At 41.0% G+C, this 22,648-nt stretch overlaps 1 protein-coding gene across 1 annotated transcript in view; it reads right to left on the reverse strand.

Moving 5' to 3' along the window:
- Nucleotides 1-22,188, reverse strand: part of LOC105388903 (neurexin-4) — a 32,272-nt gene extending 10,084 nt beyond the window's left edge. Inside the window, exons 1-16 of the mRNA XM_048623196.1 lie at nucleotides 21,975-22,188; nucleotides 21,518-21,640; nucleotides 19,708-19,904; nucleotides 18,120-18,261; nucleotides 17,169-17,372; nucleotides 16,556-16,722; nucleotides 6,441-6,617; nucleotides 5,822-5,983; nucleotides 5,158-5,383; nucleotides 4,611-4,761; nucleotides 4,105-4,211; nucleotides 3,495-3,620; nucleotides 2,173-2,311; nucleotides 1,652-1,716; nucleotides 1,139-1,324; nucleotides 13-150 (exon numbers count right to left, since the gene is read on the reverse strand). Coding sequence (XP_048479153.1) covers nucleotides 13-150; nucleotides 1,139-1,324; nucleotides 1,652-1,716; nucleotides 2,173-2,311; nucleotides 3,495-3,620; nucleotides 4,105-4,211; nucleotides 4,611-4,761; nucleotides 5,158-5,383; nucleotides 5,822-5,983; nucleotides 6,441-6,617; nucleotides 16,556-16,722; nucleotides 17,169-17,372; nucleotides 18,120-18,261; nucleotides 19,708-19,904; nucleotides 21,518-21,640; nucleotides 21,975-22,038 — 2,374 coding nt within the window. The 5' untranslated portion in view covers nucleotides 22,039-22,188. The remainder of the gene's footprint in view (nucleotides 1-12; nucleotides 151-1,138; nucleotides 1,325-1,651; nucleotides 1,717-2,172; nucleotides 2,312-3,494; nucleotides 3,621-4,104; nucleotides 4,212-4,610; nucleotides 4,762-5,157; nucleotides 5,384-5,821; nucleotides 5,984-6,440; nucleotides 6,618-16,555; nucleotides 16,723-17,168; nucleotides 17,373-18,119; nucleotides 18,262-19,707; nucleotides 19,905-21,517; nucleotides 21,641-21,974) is intronic.
- Between the last annotated feature and the right edge of the window lie 460 nt (nucleotides 22,189-22,648).

A 22,648-nucleotide genomic window follows, 5' to 3' on the forward strand; every position in this document is an offset into this window, starting at 1 on the left:
TATTCAACTTACCGTCTCCCTCACACAACAGCGGTCCCAGCGAGTATCTTCCCTCTTTCTCATCAAGATGGCTACCAGTGTCACCGAAGCGAAGCTGTTTCACTGGAAGATACTCTTTCTCTGTAATCTCGCCGCCGTCCGTCAGGAATTCTGAAGAAAAAAGTGGAGATCAAAAAGATGGTATATGAAATTGTAGAAATTAGAAAATAGAAATTTGGTCCTGTTTGAGTCTACAAATATTTTACAAACCACTTTGTCAAAAGTTGCTTTAGCGTGGGTTGTATCAAAAGGAAGACGGTTCACTACGATGGGCACTATGTGTACATGATTCTAATACAGAACATTGTCATAGTAGATACACAAACAGTTGCAATTGTTAGTATATATATCACAAGTATCACAACACAATAGTTACAAGCCAAATTCACCATTATGCTGCCTGTTCGGATTATAATCCGCGTCTCAGTTGCACCACTTGGCTGGGACCACACAGGACCCCAGCATGCCGCACGGACACATCATCGAGCCATATTGACACAAGTTAAACTAAGCTAAGCTGACGGCCGAATGGCGTAGGGGTTAGTGACCCTGACTACTGAGCCGATGGTCCCGGGTTGGATTCCCGGCTGGGGCAGATATTTGTTTAAACACAGATATTTATTCTCGGGTCTTGGATGTGCCCGTAATATGGCAATAGGCCCGCCCCCTATTACATTGGGACTAACACAACACTCTGGCAAAAAGTGGGTGCAGCAATGCACCTCTGCCTACCCCGCAAGGCAGTACATTTGTACAAGGCGTGAGTGCGTGTTTTTTTTTTAAACTAAGCTTTACACCGCTGTCTATTTGGATTATAATCCGTGTTAAGTAACTCCACATTGCCAAGGTAAACTCACCATTATGCCGCTGCCTATTAGAGTTATAATCCGCATCACAGTTGCACCACTTAGCGGGGTCCACACACGACCTTAGCACTCCGCACTGGCACATCATCGAGCCATATTAACACAAGTTAAACTAAGTTTCACACCTTTTCTTATTAGTTATATCCATCATCGACAATACTTGACGCAACAAATACAAGCTAAACTATCCTTTACACGTTGAATTCACCACAATAACTACAAGCTAAGCTCACCATTATGCCTCTGCCTATTCGGGTTATAATCGGCGTCACAGTTGCACCATTTAGCTGGGTCCACACAAGACCCTAGCACGCCGCACTGACACATCCGTGAGCCGGGGGGTGCCCCACCCCAGGAGTCCATGCGCTGCCCGGCGCCGGACACCCACCACGCGAAGGGCTGGTAGTTCGCTTCGTCACCTGTAGGGGGAAAATCTGGTTAGTATGTGGTTTATAAGTAGGTCCTATTGTTTTACATAAGAATTCCCTTGACATCGACTTAAATCCACTATCAATTGTTATTTGGGACATCATAAATAGAAGGATACCACACGAAATTATTAAAAACATCGTTTTTTTTGGGGGGAAATCGTGTTCAAGTATTGTAAAGTCAGCAGGCTCAAGTTTTATTACAGTTTTCGCGGTGATAGACGTTGTATGACGACCCAAAGAGGCAACAGAATATTAAGATTCTTTATGTGCTACCTACCTCTATGTGGAATATGCATGATTATGATATGAACTTACTTGGTGAATTGAGTAGGCGTGAATTCTTGCACATGTATTCCAGCCTCTGCCAACAGTTGTGAGATCTGTAACAAAAATCATTGTGATTAAATTTCAATAATGGTAAAGTAGCAGTGGTAGTAACTCCCGTCTGCTGTGCTAAGGGTCCGGGTTCGATCTCTGGATATTGGGTATCAAATGTGTGGTCTTCAATCGTGTGGTGATTAAGTATAGTGTTAGGTTTTAGGTTATTTTACTCGTTGTTTTTTTTTTTTACCGGTAACACCGATATCGCACTGCGATAAGTTTGCTATATAAATGCTCAAATTGTTTGGAGCACGCAACGAGAACAGACGTTAGAGTTCTGGTTTGATTTGAATAATAACGGTTTACCTACAGTTGTGCGTTTTACTAGTTTCTCGTTAGCAGTGTCCTGTCTAACAATAGCAATTAGGTACTACCCAGTCTTGGAAGACGCCTAAGTACGGTTACTCAGCGTTCCGATGCTTTATAAAAATCAATCAATTTCAATCCGTCTGTACCTATTGAGCAGTGCCTCGAGCTGCGGCCTGGTCGCGTCGTAGGCGATGTCCTGGCGGAAGCTGCCCGGCTCCTGGTATCCGTCCACTATGGTGTTGAGCCCCGCCGAGTGCTGGACTGCTGTTATTATGCGACCGTCACCTGGGAACGTAAATGTATGTATGAAACTCTTATAATTCACGGGGTCCACCAACCCGCACTAGGCAAGCGTGGTGGACTAGGCCTAAATTCCTTCCTTTATTGGATAGAGAGCCATTCCCTAGAAGTAGGGACGTGATGGGTCGTGATTTAACAAAGCGAGCTTAAACCGTTTTGTGGTCTGATTGATAATCATGATTAGAACGTAATTCCATATGTCTAATTCACTTTGCACACGTAACGCTCGCGACGTGAAACATGACGCTCGACGCTTTTGTAACGCATTCGTCTCTCTTGTGGAATTTCATATATTCGTCTGTCGCTTCGCCTTGCTGTCGTCACAGTCACGCCCCCACGATTAAATTTCAAGCACTATACATACTATATTAGATTTCTAGAGTAAGCATGACTCACTATAAATTGCAAAATGAATTGCACGTTCTTGTACTCACAGTAGGTGACAGTACTCACTGTAGAACTCGCAGGTGACGGGGAAGGCGGGCAGCGGGCCGGAGCCGTCCACGTCGATGTGGATGTCCGCCGAGCGCGACACGGCTTGCACGTTCTTGTACTCACAGTAGGTGACAGTACTCACAGTAGGTGACAGTACTCACTGTAGAACTCGCAGGTGACGGGGAAGGCGGGCAGCGGGCCGGAGCCGTCCACGTCGATGTGGATGTCCGCCGAGCGCGACACGGCTTGCACGTTCTTGTACTCACAGTAGGTGACAGTACTCACAGTAGGTGACAGTACTCACTGTAGAACTCGCAGGTGACGGGGAAGGCGGGCAGCGGGCCGGAGCCGTCCACGTCGATGTGGATGTCCGCCGAGCGCGACACGGCTTGCACGTTCTTGTACTCACAGTAGGTGACAGTACTCACAGTAGGTGACAGTACTCACTGTAGAACTCGCAGGTGACGGGGAAGGCGGGCAGCGGGCCGGAGCCGTCCACGTCGATGTGGATGTCCGCCGAGCGCGACACGGCTTGCACGTTCTTGTACTCACAGTAGGTGACAGTACTCACAGTAGGTGACAGTACTCACTGTAGAACTCGCAGGTGACGGGGAAGGCGGGCAGCGGGCCGGAGCCGTCCACGTCGATGTGGATGTCCGCCGAGCGCGACACGGCTTGCACGTTCTTGTACTCACAGTAGGTGACAGTACTCACAGTAGGTGACAGTACTCACTGTAGAACTCGCAGGTGACGGGGAAGGCGGGCAGCGGGCCGGAGCCGTCCACGTCGATGTGGATGTCCGCCGAGCGCGACACGGCTTGCACGTTCTTGTACGCGAGGCAGGATAGCGGGTGCACGGCTGCGGAGGGAAAAATATATTTAGTTTAGTCTGGTTTTCAGCGGGACATTGTTGTAATTGTAGACAATTCGTGTCAGAACCATTTATTACAGTTTACAAAGTTTAAGCTAATTGGTAGTGTATTTCAGCAGAGCCATTTTTTCTCAAACTTATCGCTTCAGCGCTTTATCTTCGGTGTCTAAGGACTAGTGAAATCAGGCGTATAAGATCAGGTAACATTCCTTTCTTGCACCCCTGATTTCGGTAGTGCAGTTGGCTGGCATTTTTGTCTTCTTTCGTGAACCAAACTATAGTAACCTCTCAAATAAATCACTATTTATAGACACTTTATTGCATACAAAAACATACAAAGACAAAAATACAAAGTAAGATAAAGTTAGTACACGATCGCATCCAGTGGCGTACTTTGGGAGAAGCCTACGTCCAGCAGTGGACTGCTATAGGCTGATGATGATGAACACTAAACCTATGTGTAAATACTTACAAGTGTGGCACACGGCGCCCGCGTAGCCGGTCCCCTGGCACTCGCACGCGAACTCGTCCGCCGTCTGCGTGCACACGCCGCCGTGCTCGCACGGGTTCGGGTTGCATCTGGCGGGAGACCGGAATTCGGTGAATACATGGTACGTTATAAAATAAGGTTAGCAGAGTACAAGTTATGTAACAGAATAGAGATAGTGAAATAGGTTGTAGTTAGAAGGTTGTGTTCTGCTAGCATGAGTACATAGAAATTTATCAACGTGCGTAACGTGTTCGTGGTCTCCCGAACACGCTAAGTTAGGTTTAGAATATGTTCCAATCGGATGGACCTTAAATAGGTAGGCAGTGGTAGCAATTAATGAGAAAGGGCAAAAATAGAGCGTTGTGTGTCTTGATTTCACTTTCTGACGATGATGAAAAACTGAAACCAAACAGCGGCCTTAATCTGCCTTATGTCTATATGTTTGTACAAGTAAACCACGTCTATATCTACAACACACAAGTAAATACCTGTCGATCATCTGACACGCGTCAAACACCACCTCATTAGGGCAGCAGTAGTCCTCCTTCTTCCAGTCGGTGGGCAGTCGGTAGTTGCCGTCTACCGCTATGCGACGCATGCAGCCCACGAACCCGCGGAGAGGCGCCTTGGTTTTACCGCCTGGGGGACAAGGGTTATTGGTGCAGTGAATGAAATGATAGTTTTAGGCGGCGATGTAAAAAGAATAGCAAGGCAATAAGGGTATACTCGGCCCGGTCGTAACAAAATAGAGCATGATTCAATTATGCTAGCTGACTATTCGAGTAGAAGGAATTGAAAGACCTATGAATATGGTGAGATAGCATGAGTACGGCCGCCATCTTTATATTGTTTTTTAGTGACTTCTACTGTTTAACTTACTGCGGATAACCAGTCATAACAGCGGGAATCGAAAGCCATGTCAGATTGAAGCATATATACTCATCGCAGGACAATTAAAAAACCAAACAAAACACATTCTGGACCTCCTAAACCTATAAACCGTTTCTGGCCAATCATAACCTCATCCAAACTCACCAGCAATATAATAAGTGCTCCCAGTCAGAAACCGGAACTTCTTCGTAGTCTTCACGGGCCTATTGTCCACGGCCAGCACCAGGCTGTCGGTGGCCATGGTCAGCATGAGCGCGTGCCAGCGCCCGTCGTTGAACTCTTCAGCATAGTTGTCCAGCTTGACCTTGGGCGCCAGGTCCGCTGATGTGGTTTGCAGGTCGACCTTCACGCGACCTTCTTCTAGGTATACCTGGGGGTGAGAGGTGGTTTGTTTTGAGGGGGTTTAAGGTGGAATAAGGTCTGTCGAAACTGTTGGACTATTTCGCCCTTTGTATGTACCAATATATTTATTCCCATTTGAAGAATAAATGGAAATGAAGGGTTTGGCATTAACCATAGCTGTCGAAAGCCAGAATTTACCCCCACATTTAAACGATTAAATTTCAGTTAAAATGTGACTTTCACAGCATCAATATGCTACACGAATTTTCGCTGACTCTAGTAACTCGTTTGTTTCTTGCTTTATGAAGCCCGAACTAAATATATTACCCCCTTTGTACGCTCTATGAATACGGGGGCCAAAACTAACTTCATAATAGATCTAGACAAGTGTTCATTCAAGAAGATTTTGTTGATGTTAAGATAGGGATCTAGATATTTATGTCATTCCAAAACCAACTCCACCCACCTTGACATAGCCCTGCGTCTTGAACTCGTGGTGTATGAGCAGGCCGTGCTTCTCGTACGTGCGGAACTCCATCGAGATATTTAGCGTGTTGCCGCCGGAGTAGCCGCGCAGCTTGGCGTAGGAACCCTCTTTGAGGAAGGTTATGGGGACTATTGGCGGCTCCTGGAAGAGGGTAGGTTAGGGTAAAAAGAGAAGCAATTTACTACTTGTACTTTTTGCATCTGTCTGTAACTACAATATGTAAGTTGAAATGTTTGCGTTTTTATACGTCCTTGCAAGAGTTTTTAGTTTGTGTAAAATATCAAAACTATCACATGATTTTCCTAACCCTTCGACCGCAAACGCTTAAATAATGCAAATTGGTTTAGATTTTCATAATTTATTACTTTATACAATACAATACAATATAACTTTATTGAACAAAACACACAACATACTTTTTACTTTATCTATCGTATCTGATTTTGTTTTTTTTTCGACATAACGATTAGGTTACTTTTTGACTCACATTGATCCTTCTTCGTTATTTATGTAATAGGTAAACATAAATCACTATATATGTATTTAGTATTAAGAACTGTAATAAATAAACAAAAATATTAAATAAACCCGCACTCACCGGGCACGCATACAGCGTGTTCACGCGCTGGTACTTAAACGGCTCGCCACTCTCATATCCTAACTTCAGCTCCTGGATCACGTTGGTGGCGTTCAGGTACAGGTTCTCGACACACCCCGTGAAGTTCTGGTTGACTACCAGCCCGTCTTGAAAGTTGGGCACGCCGCCGATGTAGATCTGAGGGGAAAAGCGAAATTAATGATTAATTCAGGTTAGTTTGTCAAAATTGCGGACGTCCGATGTTACAATAAGAAAGTAAAGATAAAAGATTAGCGGCAGACGCAATAGACGAAATACCAATGTCAGTTTCAGGCAGTTGCGTGAATGTAAAACCGTCATGTATGTATTCGTCACACTTATATATCATCGTTCTGCTTTTACATGACATTTCTATATATAAACATCACATATCGCGAACCGCCATAATTATGGCGATCACGAATTGTCATGATACTATTCAATCATAGGTAATATTTAAGAGATGTAATATGAGGTTGTGATTCTTGTAGAATAGGCACAGGAAATCGTACCCTGCCGGACCGTCTCATATGGTAACGTTGTGCTCATACTATAAGAAATGAAATTAAAATAAATACGAATATGCCAACTCTCACCGGGTGAATCAAATCGGTGCACTGTGGTAACACAGCCTATATTAAAACATTACACGCCAATCACATACATCCACTCTCATTGCCATTGCATTGCACTAAAGCTTCAGACTGCATAATATATGTCAATAGCATCCTCACTTGCCCCGCCTCTTGGCTGAAGGCCGTAATACACGTACCTGCACTACGATGCACACGCGTATACGTTTACTATCATCAACTCATGCCCCGCGTCTTCGCTAAGGGCCGTAATACGAGTACCTGCACCTCAATGCACACCCGCACACGTTTACTATCATCAACTCATGCCCCGCGTCTTCGCTAAGGGCCGTAATACGAGTACCTGCACCTCAATGCACACCCGCATACGTTTACTATCATCAACTCATGCCCCGCGTCTTCGCTAAGGGCCGTAATACGAGTACCTGCACCTCAATGCACACCCGCACACGTTTACTATCATCAACTCATGCCCCGCGTCTTCGCTAAGGGCCGTAATACGAGTACCTGCACCGCAATGCACACTCGCATACGATTACTGTCATTAGCTCATGCCTCGCGTCTTCGCTAAAAGCCGTAGTACGCGTACCTGCATCGCAATGCACACGTGCATACGTTTATCATTCTTTCATCATCTATCACTCTCTCATATCATGTTTCGTCACTATTAATGATTTATAAACATTAAATGTCGGTTCTGTAGATACCGACGAAGGGCCTCCAACCACCCCTTATAGCCCTCCCTGACCACACAGTATATTCTCTTCTCACTCTAGTTACACATTTACCCAAGTCACAGTAGTCCACTCTTATTTGGGGTACGACTTCAAATTACCGTATGCTTAACGACATACCAACATTAGTATAATCAATGTCAATAGCAATCACAATTCAAAACCAAGAAATAAAGTACAAAATGGTTTCCACTTACATTATCTCCATAGTTTCGTTACTCATTATAAACACAATTGGTCCATCAAGAAATAAAGTGTATAACTTATCAATCATAAACGAGAGATAAAAAGTAAGTAGAAAGATCACTTAGCTGTACTCGCTGTAACTATTGTCTGAACCGGGCCATCACTCCCGCCTCGGCTCCACATGCCTGGTCGCCTCGGCTCCGCTGCGCCGGGTCCTCACGATCCCACGGTACTGATCACTCCCTCACTCTGACCGTCTGCTCACCGCGGCTGCTCACACAAAAGTGGCGCTCCACTACACCCGTCGAGTCGCCCCGTATTCACTTCTACCCACTAGTTACCGATATAAATTTTAGGCTCGTCTACACTATTGAAAATTCTACTCGATTTAAGTGAAGTCGAAATGTGATTCGCGATCTTTCGCGACACTCCCGGCAATAAGAAAGTGAAATAATAAGATAAAGTCAATAAATAATGTCTATTTTACACTATACGTAGTATCGGTAAATCCGTTTATAGTAGTAGGTATATAAGTATGATTTATGATATTACTATACTGTTTTCACTAATAAGTATACTGTTACAACATTATTCAGTAATTCAAGCAATTTTCTATTGCAAGTTATATTTGATACTTCTACTATGTGGCTTCTATTACAAATAATTCATCCTATTTTTCTGTTATCTTCTATTCTTACTACACCTCTTCTTTTCTAACTACCTATACCTCTTCTTGCATTTACATTTATTACTGATACTCGTATCTGTCACATAACACAAACGACTGTACTGTAATTTTCTGCTTTTAGCTATTGGTCCTGTTGACTTCAGCATGTAGACACTTGAACACTATATCTTAATACTCAATCAACGATAATCTTAAATCAAATAAGAATTAGCAAACAAACTATTGTGACAGTTTACTCGGGAGCTGTGGCTGGCTTAGCCGAAACCAAGGGGTAATGCACAAAGGCTCCACTCGAGAGAGCCACGCACAGAAACTTCGCACCCTCTCTGATCAGAATAGAATAGATCTATTTCAACACACAATAATGTATTCGGTGTCGACACGTCTCCCATAGCTAAATTAACGCTTCACACTAAACAATATAATCATGTCATATTCTTATCATTTATCTATATTATATTGTATTTATTGTTTGCTAGTTTGCTTCTAAGTATATAATATTAGTATCCCAAATGAATGTTCAATCTACAACAACTATATTAATCTCTTCCTCTATAACCATACTCTAACTCAATTTTATTATTCTATATGTATTTATGTTTTGGTATAAGTGGAGTGTTAGCTACTACAAGCTATTATCTTGAACTACGTTCGAAGACCCTCCCCGGCACAGAAAAACTTTTAATTTGAACATCTCTAAGCCTTAGCTTTTATTATAACAAGCATTAGAGTAAATTTCTGTGTATTGTAATATTTTACATTCTGTAACCTCCATCATTATTGTTATGCTTGAACTTTAGGAGTGCTATTCTGTCTTTTCATCCCTTCATATTAGAATACCATTAAATAATCTGTCTCTTTATCATTAACCGATTATGATATAAGTTTGGAAACATTCATTGCAACAAGTATTTGTAATAGGCCTAAGTTGCTGGGAATATTATGTGATAGTAAACCCACGTAAAAGTCAAGAGAAGTCCTGATCATGAATAAGATACTTTAGTATTCCTAAACTGAGGCTAACTCTCTCTTGGTCTGACACTGGACTTGGTTATTATACAGAGTTGGATGACACGGTTAGTGATACACCGATATATGCAATTATATGTTCTGTCTATAGTTCTGTTCAACGTTCTATGAAAGTTCAGATGTATGGGTAGGTTCATTACTTATAAATTAGCTCAACCTTTCCAATTACAACGGGCACTGACTTTGCCACTGACTCTGACTGTGACTCTGACTCTGACTCTGACTCAATGAACAAGTATAGTAGTACCCATTCACTATAAAATGCACACAGGTTACCATTTGCATATCTGTCTATCTGCATTAGGGCATGCAACACCGCAATACCGCTATCGGACCCTTTTAGGCTATAAATAAAGTGATTAGGATATAGTTAGACTTGTGTTCCTATATACCATGAAAGCCCACTTGTTTCCAACCGTTTAATGCAGTTTTCGGACGTTGGAAATCTACTGTTGTCCATGCGTAAACAAAAATCAATGTTAAAAAATATATATTTTAAAATATAAACTCTAATACTCAATTGTTGTAAGTAAAACTAAATTTTATTGCCTTTTCTTGTTTAATTTGGTCCTACACGACCTTTAAACACAATATATGCCATTTATTACAATTAAGTCTAATACCGGCACCAATACCGGAATCCCGGTATTGAGTTGTAATACCGGAACTCTTGAAAATTTATCCGGTATTGTATGCCCCAATCTGCATACTTGCACTAAGGTCTTCTTATCTTATCTTATAATTACATCATATTTCAGTTACATCCCAATTGGGCCTCAAATATTCATTTCATTTATTCACACTAAAACACAGCCAACATCATGTGCAACACATGTACCTACATGTGTTGCATATATTCTATCTATCCTTCTTCAAGTCTAATACATAGTACGTAAGCACCAGTTTGCACATCCGTTCTCTAGTTAGGTAAGTACTCAATATTTAACATGAAAATTGTTAATCTTTAATTTTAATTGAGACTTAGGTACCCTTTTGCTTCAACACTCAACACTCACACTACTTAAACTTCTGACTTATACAATGTTTCCTTTGATATAACATCTATTCTGTATGTTAAGGAAACATAAAGAGGATTACCGTCTATTGAATTCTTCTTACATTGGTGACGTACGTACGTACCCATGTATATCTACATATAATTCTGTTCTTACATAGGTACTTTACTTTATGAGTACCAATACCACATGCTAGTTAAGGTCATGTGCATTATATGTATACAATTATACATTGTATACCACACATAATTGGACTCTAAATGATAAAAAATCTTAAAATATTGCAGATCTCAATAAAAGGGATGTGTTTATATAGGTACTACTTGGTTATCCATACTATTTACCATTGAATATGAATGGTCCCCTCTGGCGGGGTGGTAGGCCAGAAAGGCCCTCCGATTTATAAAAACTAGTTGCAGTCTCAATTTTCACTAGACTCAATCTAGTTGGCAAAGCGTTCGTTTCATAGAAAATGATTTGTTTACATACTAAAATGACAGCTTCAATTCATAGAATATCCGGATTCCGGATTTGATCACAGATTTGGTCATGGTTTATTGTTATTAGCTGTTTCCTAGCAACCAATGTCAAAAAAATGCAATAGTGATGTACCGGTATGTAGATATGTATTAATCGACAAAAAAGGTCATAGTTGGGAAGCGTCCGTAGTCGAATTGGCTTCAGTAATCGTAACTGATCACTGAGGTTTAGGAACAACTGACACGGTCAGCCATTGGTAGGTACAGCATGAGTTACCGATTTCAAATTGTTCTTTTCTGGACGCTTCCGTGCTTTGGACGGGACGTTAAGCCGTGGGTCCCGGTTGCTGCTTCGGCAGCAGTCGTTAAGCCTAGTCAGAGGCCGCCCGAAGGGGCGGCTTGAATGCATCTGACCGTCGGGCCGCCCACTTGACAACTTCAGTGCATTGTACTCATTCAAAAAAGTCGACACGGCCCGCGACCCACCACGCGAGCACAAATGCACAGCGAAAAGCGGGTGACTTCGTTTATTAATCATTCCTAATTAAACTTAACTATACCTAATTAATTTGAAATTAGTATTTCTAACCCATGTTCTCGAATTCATCGATAACACTTATCGATAATTGTTACATCCATTGGCAAGAAAAATGAAGACACTGTGTTCATTATTAAATGTCACTTCACGTAACCCTTATTGCTGCGAATGAAAACTCATAATGATATGTCCCATGAGACATAATTATGGTAAACGGTAAAATTTCCCCCCGCAAAAATTGGCAGACTTTTTTGTATCAAGAATGATCGCTATGACGCTTCCCGAGGGTACACCCGACTTCACCCGAGTCCGCGTTGTTCTATGCTATTTACCTATGGCAAACTTGTTTTGATAACTATTTTGGATTCAAAATAACATGGATCTGAATTTCATCTTTGATGACTGATTTAAGTCTGTGGTGGTCTATGTCTTATATCTAACGTTCCTCTATATCAGTACTGTTATAACCATGGATTTAAGATCACGTTTCGTAAAGTAAAACTCTAAATTAACAATCGATCTACTGTACCAACATGATATGTATCACTAAGATTATGATAGTTACTTTGTAGGTATTCCACATTGTCAATGAGTAGTCTAGATTGACTTCTTAACTAGATCTGAATTCTTATTTCTTAATAGCAATGCTTTTGCTGCAACCGGGCTATTTTACGTGCTATTACTAGAATCATAGCAGAACTTTCATAAAATTGGCCAATTTTAAGGCAGATTTGAATATTAGCTAAATAACTCATTTTAAAAATATGGTGAATACCACATACCACAATGCAACGTTCTGATTGACTGACTTAACTTGGTCTCTCTGAATAGTCAACTTACTGTTACTGATAGGTCATAACATGCAACCATGCAAGTTTTGTGTTATACTTGTGTTATAATTCTAACAGCTATAACGACACTTATCAACTTCATTCCACATAAGTACAACTGTTTCAACCTTGATGAAACTGAAACTACTTATTTTCCTCTCGGACTCATAGACTAAAACTTCTGAGATCACTCGTGATCCTTTAAATTCTATGATTACTATAAACCTTCTATAAAGTATATCTTATTTACGTTGGCACGTAATTGTGTGTCCCAACTTGATACTTATATGCAAAGAAAAAGAATAGTCTTAGTTAACCCAGTATACATACATATATCTAATTTCAACTGAGTATATCAATTTTACAGTTTGTTTTCCTTTACCGTTTTTTTTTTTTTTTTCAGAAACTTTAGGTTGAAGGTACAGTACTTAAGCAACTATACAGTCTTATGTTACGTCTGGTCTGCTTGAGAAGAAAATCGCAAGAATTTATCTGAAATTTGACATTGTAAGTATAAGTAAGTATACTCAGTAAGAGTACGAGTTTCAATACAATGACAATTCAAACATTCTTAACAGTATTGGGCACAATGTGAATCATATTATTTTTAAGAGGAGATTCATTCTGCGATATTGGCCTACCTGCTTGGGTATTAATAACCAAAAACGTTCTTTGATTTATAAGCTAAGTACTTTAAATTCTGATTCTTTTCTGAGTCGCTCCTTGGTTAAGGCCATTCACTTGTAACTAAAGTTTAACGCTTACTGAAATCTAAACATTTTAAAGTTCACATTGAACTAAAGTAAGACATATATTTAACTTCTAAATAATTTGAAGCTTAATATTATAAAGTATAACTTCAGAGAACAGTATATACATGGGTATAATCTTCGTTAGCTGACAACTTCACTATTCATATTCGGTACTATATTCGACCTCAGACTACTGATATACTCAGTACAAGTTCTACCAACTTTCACGATATCTAATTCTAATATTTTCGAATTATCAATCCGACGAGAACTATAAAATGTTTGGTAATAGGCAAACTGTTCCTTTTGAACATCTAGTATAGGTATATTCTTTAGCTCATAGCTTTTCAACTGGTTATTCTAAATTTCAATGGGTAGGTAGTGTAGGTACAAGCAAGAGCATCACCTGAGTCTGTACTACTTAACATCAAATCAAAAATATTTTCTGGGAAATCCTTCATTAAACTTAACCATATTCAATAGGCAATAAAAAACAAATTTCTTTGCAAATTATTTACACCGCAACAATGTAACATAACAAAGAAACGGCCGGTGGCGCCAGCGCGGGCGTCTCTTGTCTACTCGCCTCGTACAGTTAGCTCACTGTGACTTGCTCCTTTACAAGTTTCATTTCATTATAAAATTGTAGAATTTGTGCTTCATTTATCAAGAATAGCATTAACTATGTAACATCTATGCAGTCCAATAACTTGTAAGCAACCACTTGATTGTCCCGATGGCGTCTAATTCAGTCACTAAATATCTGAATCTGAACCATAATAAGTGCCAAGAGTAAATTACTCACACACGCTATGATAGATTACTAAAAAATTCACTAAATATATCTATTCTGTATTACTCAGGAAAAATATATACTGTGTGAACAGATTGCAGTCTACAATACCTAAATAAAATTTATCAAAAAAAAATTATCTAAAAGTCACATTTCGGTGACCTGACTGTACTTTCACATTATATCCGCATGAGAAATAATAACTTCAAATCTGACTTCGCCCATTTGCTGGTCTAATTTTGATCAATCGCTAACTGCAAACTGGCATACTCCAACATTCCAATCATAACAGCGAAAATCGTTCGTATATCGTTTTTAACTTTAACTAAAGCATGTAACCTTTAAACTCACATTTTATAGGCTTACTTCAATTTATATTTATATTTTCATTAAATACTCAATAAGTAATGCTTAAAATACTATTGACTACTAATATAACAGCTACACCAAACTAATTTACTTGTATCTTAATCTTTATGTATATATTTTCATTAAAACCTTTTACGAGTCTCAAGAATAGTCCCCAATTTCTCTCAAACAACTAAAGTATTCACTGGTGAACGTTTATCATGATATTTCATAATACCTTTTCTTGTATTTTGCAAAACCCTTTTGCAGGGAAAAATAAATTATACACCCAAGTCAAACAAAGCTGTAAAACTGGACTCAGATCCCAGCATCTCCACCATATCGCGAACCGCCATAATTATGGCGATCACGAATTGTCATGATACTATTCAATCATAGGTAATATTTAAGAGATGTAATATGAGGTTGTGATTCTTGTAGAATAGGCACAGGAAATCGTACCCTGCCGGACCGTCTCATATGGTAACGTTGTGCTCATACTATAAGAAATGAAATTAAAATAAATACGAATATGCCAACTCTCACCGGGTGAATCAAATCGGTGCACTGTGGTAACACAGCCTATATTAAAACATTACACGCCAATCACATACATCCACTCGCATTGCCATTGCATTGCACTAAAGCTTCAGACTGCATAATATATGTCAATAGCATCCTCACTTGCCCCGCCTCTTGGCTGAAGGCCGTAATACACGTACCTGCACTACGATGCACACGCGTATACGTTTACTATCATCAACTCATGCCCCGCGTCTTCGCTAAGGGCCGTAATACGAGTACCTGCACCTCAATGCACACCCGCACACGTTTACTATCATCAACTCATGCCCCGCGTCTTCGCTAAGGGCCGTAATACGAGTACCTGCACCTCAATGCACACCCGCATACGTTTACTATCATCAACTCATGCCCCGCGTCTTCGCTAAGGGCCGTAATACGAGTACCTGCACCTCAATGCACACCCGCACACGTTTACTATCATCAACTCATGCCCCGCGTCTTCGCTAAGGGCCGTAATACGAGTACCTGCACCGCAATGCACACTCGCATACGATTACTGTCATTAGCTCATGCCTCGCGTCTTCGCTAAAAGCCGTAGTACGCGTACCTGCATCGCAATGCACACGTGCATACGTTTATCATTCTTTCATCATCTATCACTCTCTCATATCATGTTTCGTCACTATTAATGATTTATAAACATTAAATGTCGGTTCTGTAGATACCGACGAAGGGCCTCCAACCACCCCTTATAGCCCTCCCTGACCACACAGTATATTCTCTTCTCACTCTAGTTACACATTTACCCAAGTCACAGTAGTCCACTCTTATTTGGGGTACGACTTCAAATTACCGTATGCTTAACGACATACCAACATTAGTATAATCAATGTCAATAGCAATCACAATTCAAAACCAAGAAATAAAGTACAAAATGGTTTCCACTTACATTATCTCCATAGTTTCGTTACTCATTATAAACACAATTGGTCCATCAAGAAATAAAGTGTATAACTTATCAATCATAAACGAGAGATAAAAAGTAAGTAGAAAGATCACTTAGCTGTACTCGCTGTAACTATTGTCTGAACCGGGCCATCACTCCCGCCTCGGCTCCACGTGCCTGGTCGCCTCGGCTCCGCTGCGCCGGGTCCTCACGATCCCACGGTACTGATCACTCCCTCACTCTGACCGTCTGCTCACCGCGGCTGCTCACACAAAAGTGGCGCTCCACTACACCCGTCGAGTCGCCCCGTATTCACTTCTACCCACTAGTTACCGATATAAATTTTAGGCTCGTCTACACTATTGAAAATTCTACTCGATTTAAGTGAAGTCGAAATGTGATTCGCGATCTTTCGCGACATCACATTTATATCAGCCTACTTATTTTACAGTACATGATTGTTGAGTTGGACTTGAATCTAGTTTTTCTCAGGGAAAGAAACCTGAGCCCTCCCATGTAGCATTGTCACTCTATATCTATTGTTGTAGAAAATCATCCATGCACGAATTTTGAATGGCGTTATACACGCTCAAGGCTACTACATATTTCACTCTACTTTCATTATATATTATACACTCACAGCTCTATTCAAATTCAGCCTCGAGAACTCTCCCTTGATCTTGCCCAGCACGACGACTCTATCCACGGAGAACACGACGTCTCGTCGGTTGCGGGACATCACCACGTCGTGCCAGATGTTGTCGTCTAGGAGACTGCCGACTGAGAGGGAGGTGGAGGTGCCTGAGCCTGGGGAAGGAAGGTGGAATTAATTGGGATGTCCTGTGAGGTTAACAGAACTAATATTGACCATGAGGACCTATCAGGTTAAGTGATCAATATGAGTGGACTAATGATCAAGTTAAGCCAAGCTTACAGTGATGCCCATTTAGTCACTTTTATTGAAGTTTTTTTATCCATTTAGTAACTTTTATTGAAGTTTATAACGCAGTCTTCATCTTAGCGTGCCGCTAGACGAGGGTTTGTTTTGAGTATTTTGGGGACCATAGTGAAAGGATTGGCTAGTTAGATTAGCCTCAGCCGCTGTGTGCCAGATGAAAATCATATTTTCATTGCTTGAAACCTCTAAGAATGGCCTTTAAGACCACACAATTTTTTTCACCATTATCATCACTAAGCTAACAATTCACAAAACCACCACTAGTAATTTCAAAGGCCAACCGATATCCACTCACCCAGATCAATATTCAACAGCAGCCTATTATCCCTCAGCTGCATCGCCATATAGTCCCCCTGCGTGCCGCGCGAGTAGATCATGGCTCCCGAAGCCGTGCTGGTCTTGAACCGGAACCGGATGGTCTCGCGGGACGCCGAGATCGGGTCTCTGAGAAGGTCGACCTTGACGAGGGAAGAGCCGTTGAAGAACATCGTGTCCGCCACTGGAAGGGAATCGGGGTTGGATTGGTGATCTCAGTTTAAATAATTATAGACCAAAAATCTAGACGGTCTGATGGTGAACTATTCAATGACATAGTAATGAAGAGTATCTCTGTCGCACGCGCACAATAATAGCTCCTTCACGCTCGCACAGTAACGTTGATGGCCGGCGGCAGAGATTGAGATTTTCTCTGTGCTTTCCGACCGGGCTTTATCACCTGATTGACTCTAACCCTAGATTATTGTTATCACCAAACATGGAGTGGAGAAGTCTAATAGACACTCACCATAATCGCAACCATAGAGCTCCACCCTCATGGAGATCTTGTCCAGCCAGCGCATGGGGTTGATGCGGATGTACTGCGCGATGATGGGCACCTCGAACTCATTCAGGAGCTCCACATTTAATACCGAATTAAATGCGGAGCTTCTATAGCTAGCAACTAGCTTGAGAGATAGCCCCGCAGTCCACTCTGATTCCTACAGTATTCTTTCACGCATGGTCGCTAAGCTAAGCATAGCGAAAAACGGGCATTGACCTTTTTATATATTTTTTTTATATTTGTCTCTGTCGCACGCGCACAGTAATAGTGCCATCACGCTCGCACAGTAACCTTGATGGCCAGCGGGCGAGATTGTGATTGGCTGGTGCAAAGGGCGAAGGTCAACGTTCGATTTTCTCTATGCTTTTCGACCGGCCTTTATCACCTGCATGACTCTAACCCTAGATTATTTATTGAATTACTTACCATAATCGCAGCCATAGAGCTCCACTCGCATGGAGATCTTGTCCCGCCAGCGCATGGGGTTGATGCGGATGTACTGCGCGATGATGGGCACCTCGAACTCGTTCTTCTTCACCGTGTTGCCGTCGTGGTTGCCTTCGAACATCTGGGGAGTAGGGGTGTGGTGTAGGGTGGGATAAAGGGTAGTTTGGTAATTTATTTAAGTACTGGCTTTACTTTGACCCTTTCCTCGCCAGGCGCGAGGCGGGCGCTTGTTAACCTCTAGTCAATAAAAGAAAGTAGGTATTTTTTATTTTTAACGAAAGTCAATGAACTATGTAACTACTCTACATTCGGAAGGGGTCTTGATTTTGCTATAAATGTCAAGGATACTTATCATGATTTGTAATATTTGTAGCCTCGTATCGCTTTTACTCGTACCACTGGTTAGCGCCAGTCAAATCCAATCATTTCAGAATTTTAACCTTGAAACGTACAGAATTATATCCGCTCTCAGTTCAGTTAACATACGTTATTCCAACCACATCTACACATACAAATAAAAACCACCGCATTACCTGACTAGACCCATCAGCACCAGTCAGCGGCCGCCATCCCTCGCCATCATCGGAATACTGCACCACATACTCGGAGACAAACTCGTCGGTGGCGTAGCGCCCCCTGGTAGCGAGCGCGCGCACCTCGCGCCGCCGCCGCAGGTCCACGGTCAGGTGCTGGTAGTAGGACTGCTCCAGCGCCGTCCATGCCGATGTGCCTTCCGCCACCGGTTAGTTAGGTTAGTTTGGGTTAGCAGGGTTATGATTATATGAAGTACTAGCTGTTCCCGCGCGCTTCGCTTCGCCTTAAAAAGTTTTCCCGTGGGAATTCCGGGATAAAAAGTAGCCTATGTTCTTTCCCAGGGTCTAGACCGTATGTATACCAAATTTCATTCAAATCCGTTGAGTAGTTTTGGCGTGAAAGAGTAACAGACAGACAGACAGACAGACAGACAGACAGACAGACAGACACAGTTACTTTCGCATTTATAATATTAGTTAGGAAGTTAGGATTACTGCGCCATCGGAGAAATCAATGCTGGGACGGATTTAAAAACAATATGGCGCGTGCGCTTTGCGTTTGTTATAAACACAGGGACAGGTTTCAAGTGGTTCTAGAAATTACTATTAATAGGCCAGCTTATTCTCCGAAAGCACAGTGTTAGAGTTAGTATATAGGGTATCAGTGCCTTAAGCTAGTGCTTTATGAACCTTCATAAATAAAGTTTAACCATCCATTAGAGGGGGATTTAAGTCATTGGTCGTTAACGTTAATTAGAAGACACGACACAAGTTCTAGAGGCGGCATTAGTAAGAGGGTCAATCAGTTTAGTTAGTTGTAAGTTGTATGAGATAGAAATGTTATTATTTTTAGTCAAATACAGTTTCGTTTCTACTACCACATACTACTACTAAACTACAAACATGCAATAAACAAAGGAAACAAAAAATTTAACCACATGCCACATTAGTTACCCCAACCCTCATCCAAGATTTTAGTTATCATCAGTACACCACATCACCGCCCTTATAACTTGTTCATTACTTCAAATTACCTTGACCTCACCGCCAGCGGCCTTGTACCTCACGTAGTCAAGTCCATTAGACCCATAGCTGATGCGGTATTCCTGCACAAACTCCTGCGAGTGCGCGCGGCCCTGGGTGGCGATGCGGGTCACATTCTTCACGGAGCCGAGGTCGATCACCAGGTACTGGTCGAAATCGCTCTCTGACGCCGTCCACGCGTTCAGACCTTCGCGCCAAATACACTAGTGATAAGTATGCATACTTCTTGCTTGGGAACTTTTTTCTGTTAGTGGGTTGGCTTCTTGTTAGTGATGGGAGGCTTTTTGTTTTGTGTTAGTTGCTTGACAGTGTTATTCAAGAATGAGTTTCGCGTTTATTTATAAAGATCTTTATTTCCGTAACCTGATTCCTAAGTAACATTGCTTGATAAGTTGATTTCAAATTATATTATAGATTTGTCTTATTATAATACCTATGCTAAACCCATTAAAAAGTAACATGCAAACTTATAAAATAAAACGGTTCTCATTAACTATCCATTAAGGTAGGCTTGTTCACAATTTTGTTCATGAAACAGAACTTCCAGGTGGTATCTGCAGCATGCAAGGGCTCAGCTCCCGCCACCAGTTCCTCAAATGTCAGGAATTTGTATGGAGTGGGCGTCCAGCTGGCTGTGTCCTCCAGTTCCATGGCCACTGCTACTGCGTGCTTCTCATCCAGCAGGGTCTCTTCAAACACCCAGTTCTTCATCAGAACCCTTCTCTTATACAGCTCTGTATCATTGACCATTTCACCAACTTTCAACTTTCTCGTCTTGATATTGAAGCTCAAATCTTGCAAGTTAACTGTGATTCCTGTTCCAGTATTTTTGACATAGCTCTCTTTCAGGCACCAGTTGCGGTAGAAACATGCAACCTGTTCAGCTTCAGTGGGGAAACTCCTGATGGTCTCCCACTCGTCTGAGGAGAACTGTCTCTTCATCAGCCTGAAGAATTCAGGTATATCCTTGTTACATGGAGCCTCTACCTTCATGACATCAATGCCTACATTAATTTCAGTAGATCCAGCCAGTACCACAAGGTCTCCTTGATGTGACACATTGAAAAATAGTTTATTTTGGGAATCCATTAAAATTGGTTTCCCATGATTGTCTCTGCCTAACCTCATTTTGCTGTATGGTACAGATGTAGCTTCATGAACAAACTTTCGAAGCATAAGTCTTCCAATCAGTGATGTCTTAGCATCAGTTTGGAATACAAACTTTGCAATTCTATCTTTTTCTTCATTTTGTATGTAAGTGGATGCAGCCAGTATCTGTTCATCAGTTGGTGTCCATTCTGCTGCTTTGAAAGCCCATCTGACATTCAATTGTTTAGCCATTGCTCCGGAGTTAATCTTTTTCAGTGCTATGGTCCAAGATTTAGGTCCAAAATCAGTACGGACCTGCAGACCAAGGAATCTTATTTTATTTATTTATTCTGCTGTTGATTCCTATTTTCATTTGTATACGATTTTGTCTCCCTAAAAATTTACTGTTTGTTTCTGTCTAAATATTTTAAACTAAATTGCAACATAAATAAAAATAAACACTTCAACACAAAGTTCATGCACTAAAACACTCAGTCTTTAAAATATCTATGTCATTAAACAAAAACAGAACAAGCCTCATTGTTTGCAAATGAAGACCCACGGAATAAATAAAATAACACTGGGAAACCTACTCACACACAGACTAGACTTTAAATAAATTTAAATAATATCAAACTTACAGCTTTTTAATTATACATATTACTGCTAGGCTTGGCACTACAGTATCAAATAAAAATACAAAAGACTTACCATACAACTTAGCATTATCGGCACCTCTTTCCCTCAAGCTAGATGTCGCAGATAGTTTAGAGGAGGCTACTAGAGGCTCGTTGCACTCATAGTCGTAGTAATAACGAGCTGTGTCTGTGTAATCTGTAATGAATAATGTTTCATTGATGAGAACTTTCCACATAGAAAAAGATATACCTGAGCATTCAATACTATCTATTCTCTTTATATACGAGCTGCTTAGGATGGAATTGATTGGATTCTATCAAAATTCTTATTGGTTCATGAGTTATGAGACTAGTGAGACAGTAGTCAACATGAGGTTGGTAATACAACATAACCAATCAGAGAAACAACTAACAAATAATTTATTACGGCATTTTATTACAAATAACATTGTTTTCCCCTGTAACATCATCCCACATCGTTAATTATTCAAGCATTCCAAGAGAAATCAGTTAAATACCGGGATACTTACCAACACCTTCCGTTAGGCTACTGCAAAGCAATACAAAGAAATAATACACAAAATCCCTCATCATAATATCATGACTGGTGTGAATTGATTGGTAAATATTAAAACACAAACGTTAACAAGAATTATCAGTTATAAAATTAAATAAAACTTGTTTGATCATTACGATTGCGTTGTCAAGCAAAGCAAATCATCAAACGGCCGGACATACATGGACAACACCCTGAGGCTGTTTTCAATTATTGTTTTTGTAATCAAATGCCACAATGCTATTGGCCTTTACTCATAAACTTTTTTCCTAAGCCAATCAAATCAAATTAATGACATAGCTTTGTAAATGTCAATGACAAGTCAGTAATATTATAAGATTGAGATTGAGCATAGAGAACATATTCAGGCCCACTTGCACCATTCACCAATGATCTTTGTGTACAGAATCTATAGACTGAAGTAATCAGAAGTAATAAAGTACATACACATAATATAAATAAAAAGGCTCGCTGTCTTGTTGATTTTGTTTTTTTTCCTTGGCAGCACCGTATTTAATTTACTTTTTGAGTTCAAATGAGCCGTTTTCCTTGACAGCTGTCAGTTGAGCTTTTGGGTAAGCCGATAGATGGCGTGAAAACGCAGTGTACCAACTGTCAAAAATTACATAGAGAGCAAAGAGTACTAAA

This window comes from Plutella xylostella, chromosome 9 (genome assembly GCF_932276165.1).
Source record: "Plutella xylostella chromosome 9, ilPluXylo3.1, whole genome shotgun sequence".
Classification (NCBI taxonomy): Eukaryota; Metazoa; Arthropoda; class Insecta; order Lepidoptera; family Plutellidae; genus Plutella; species Plutella xylostella.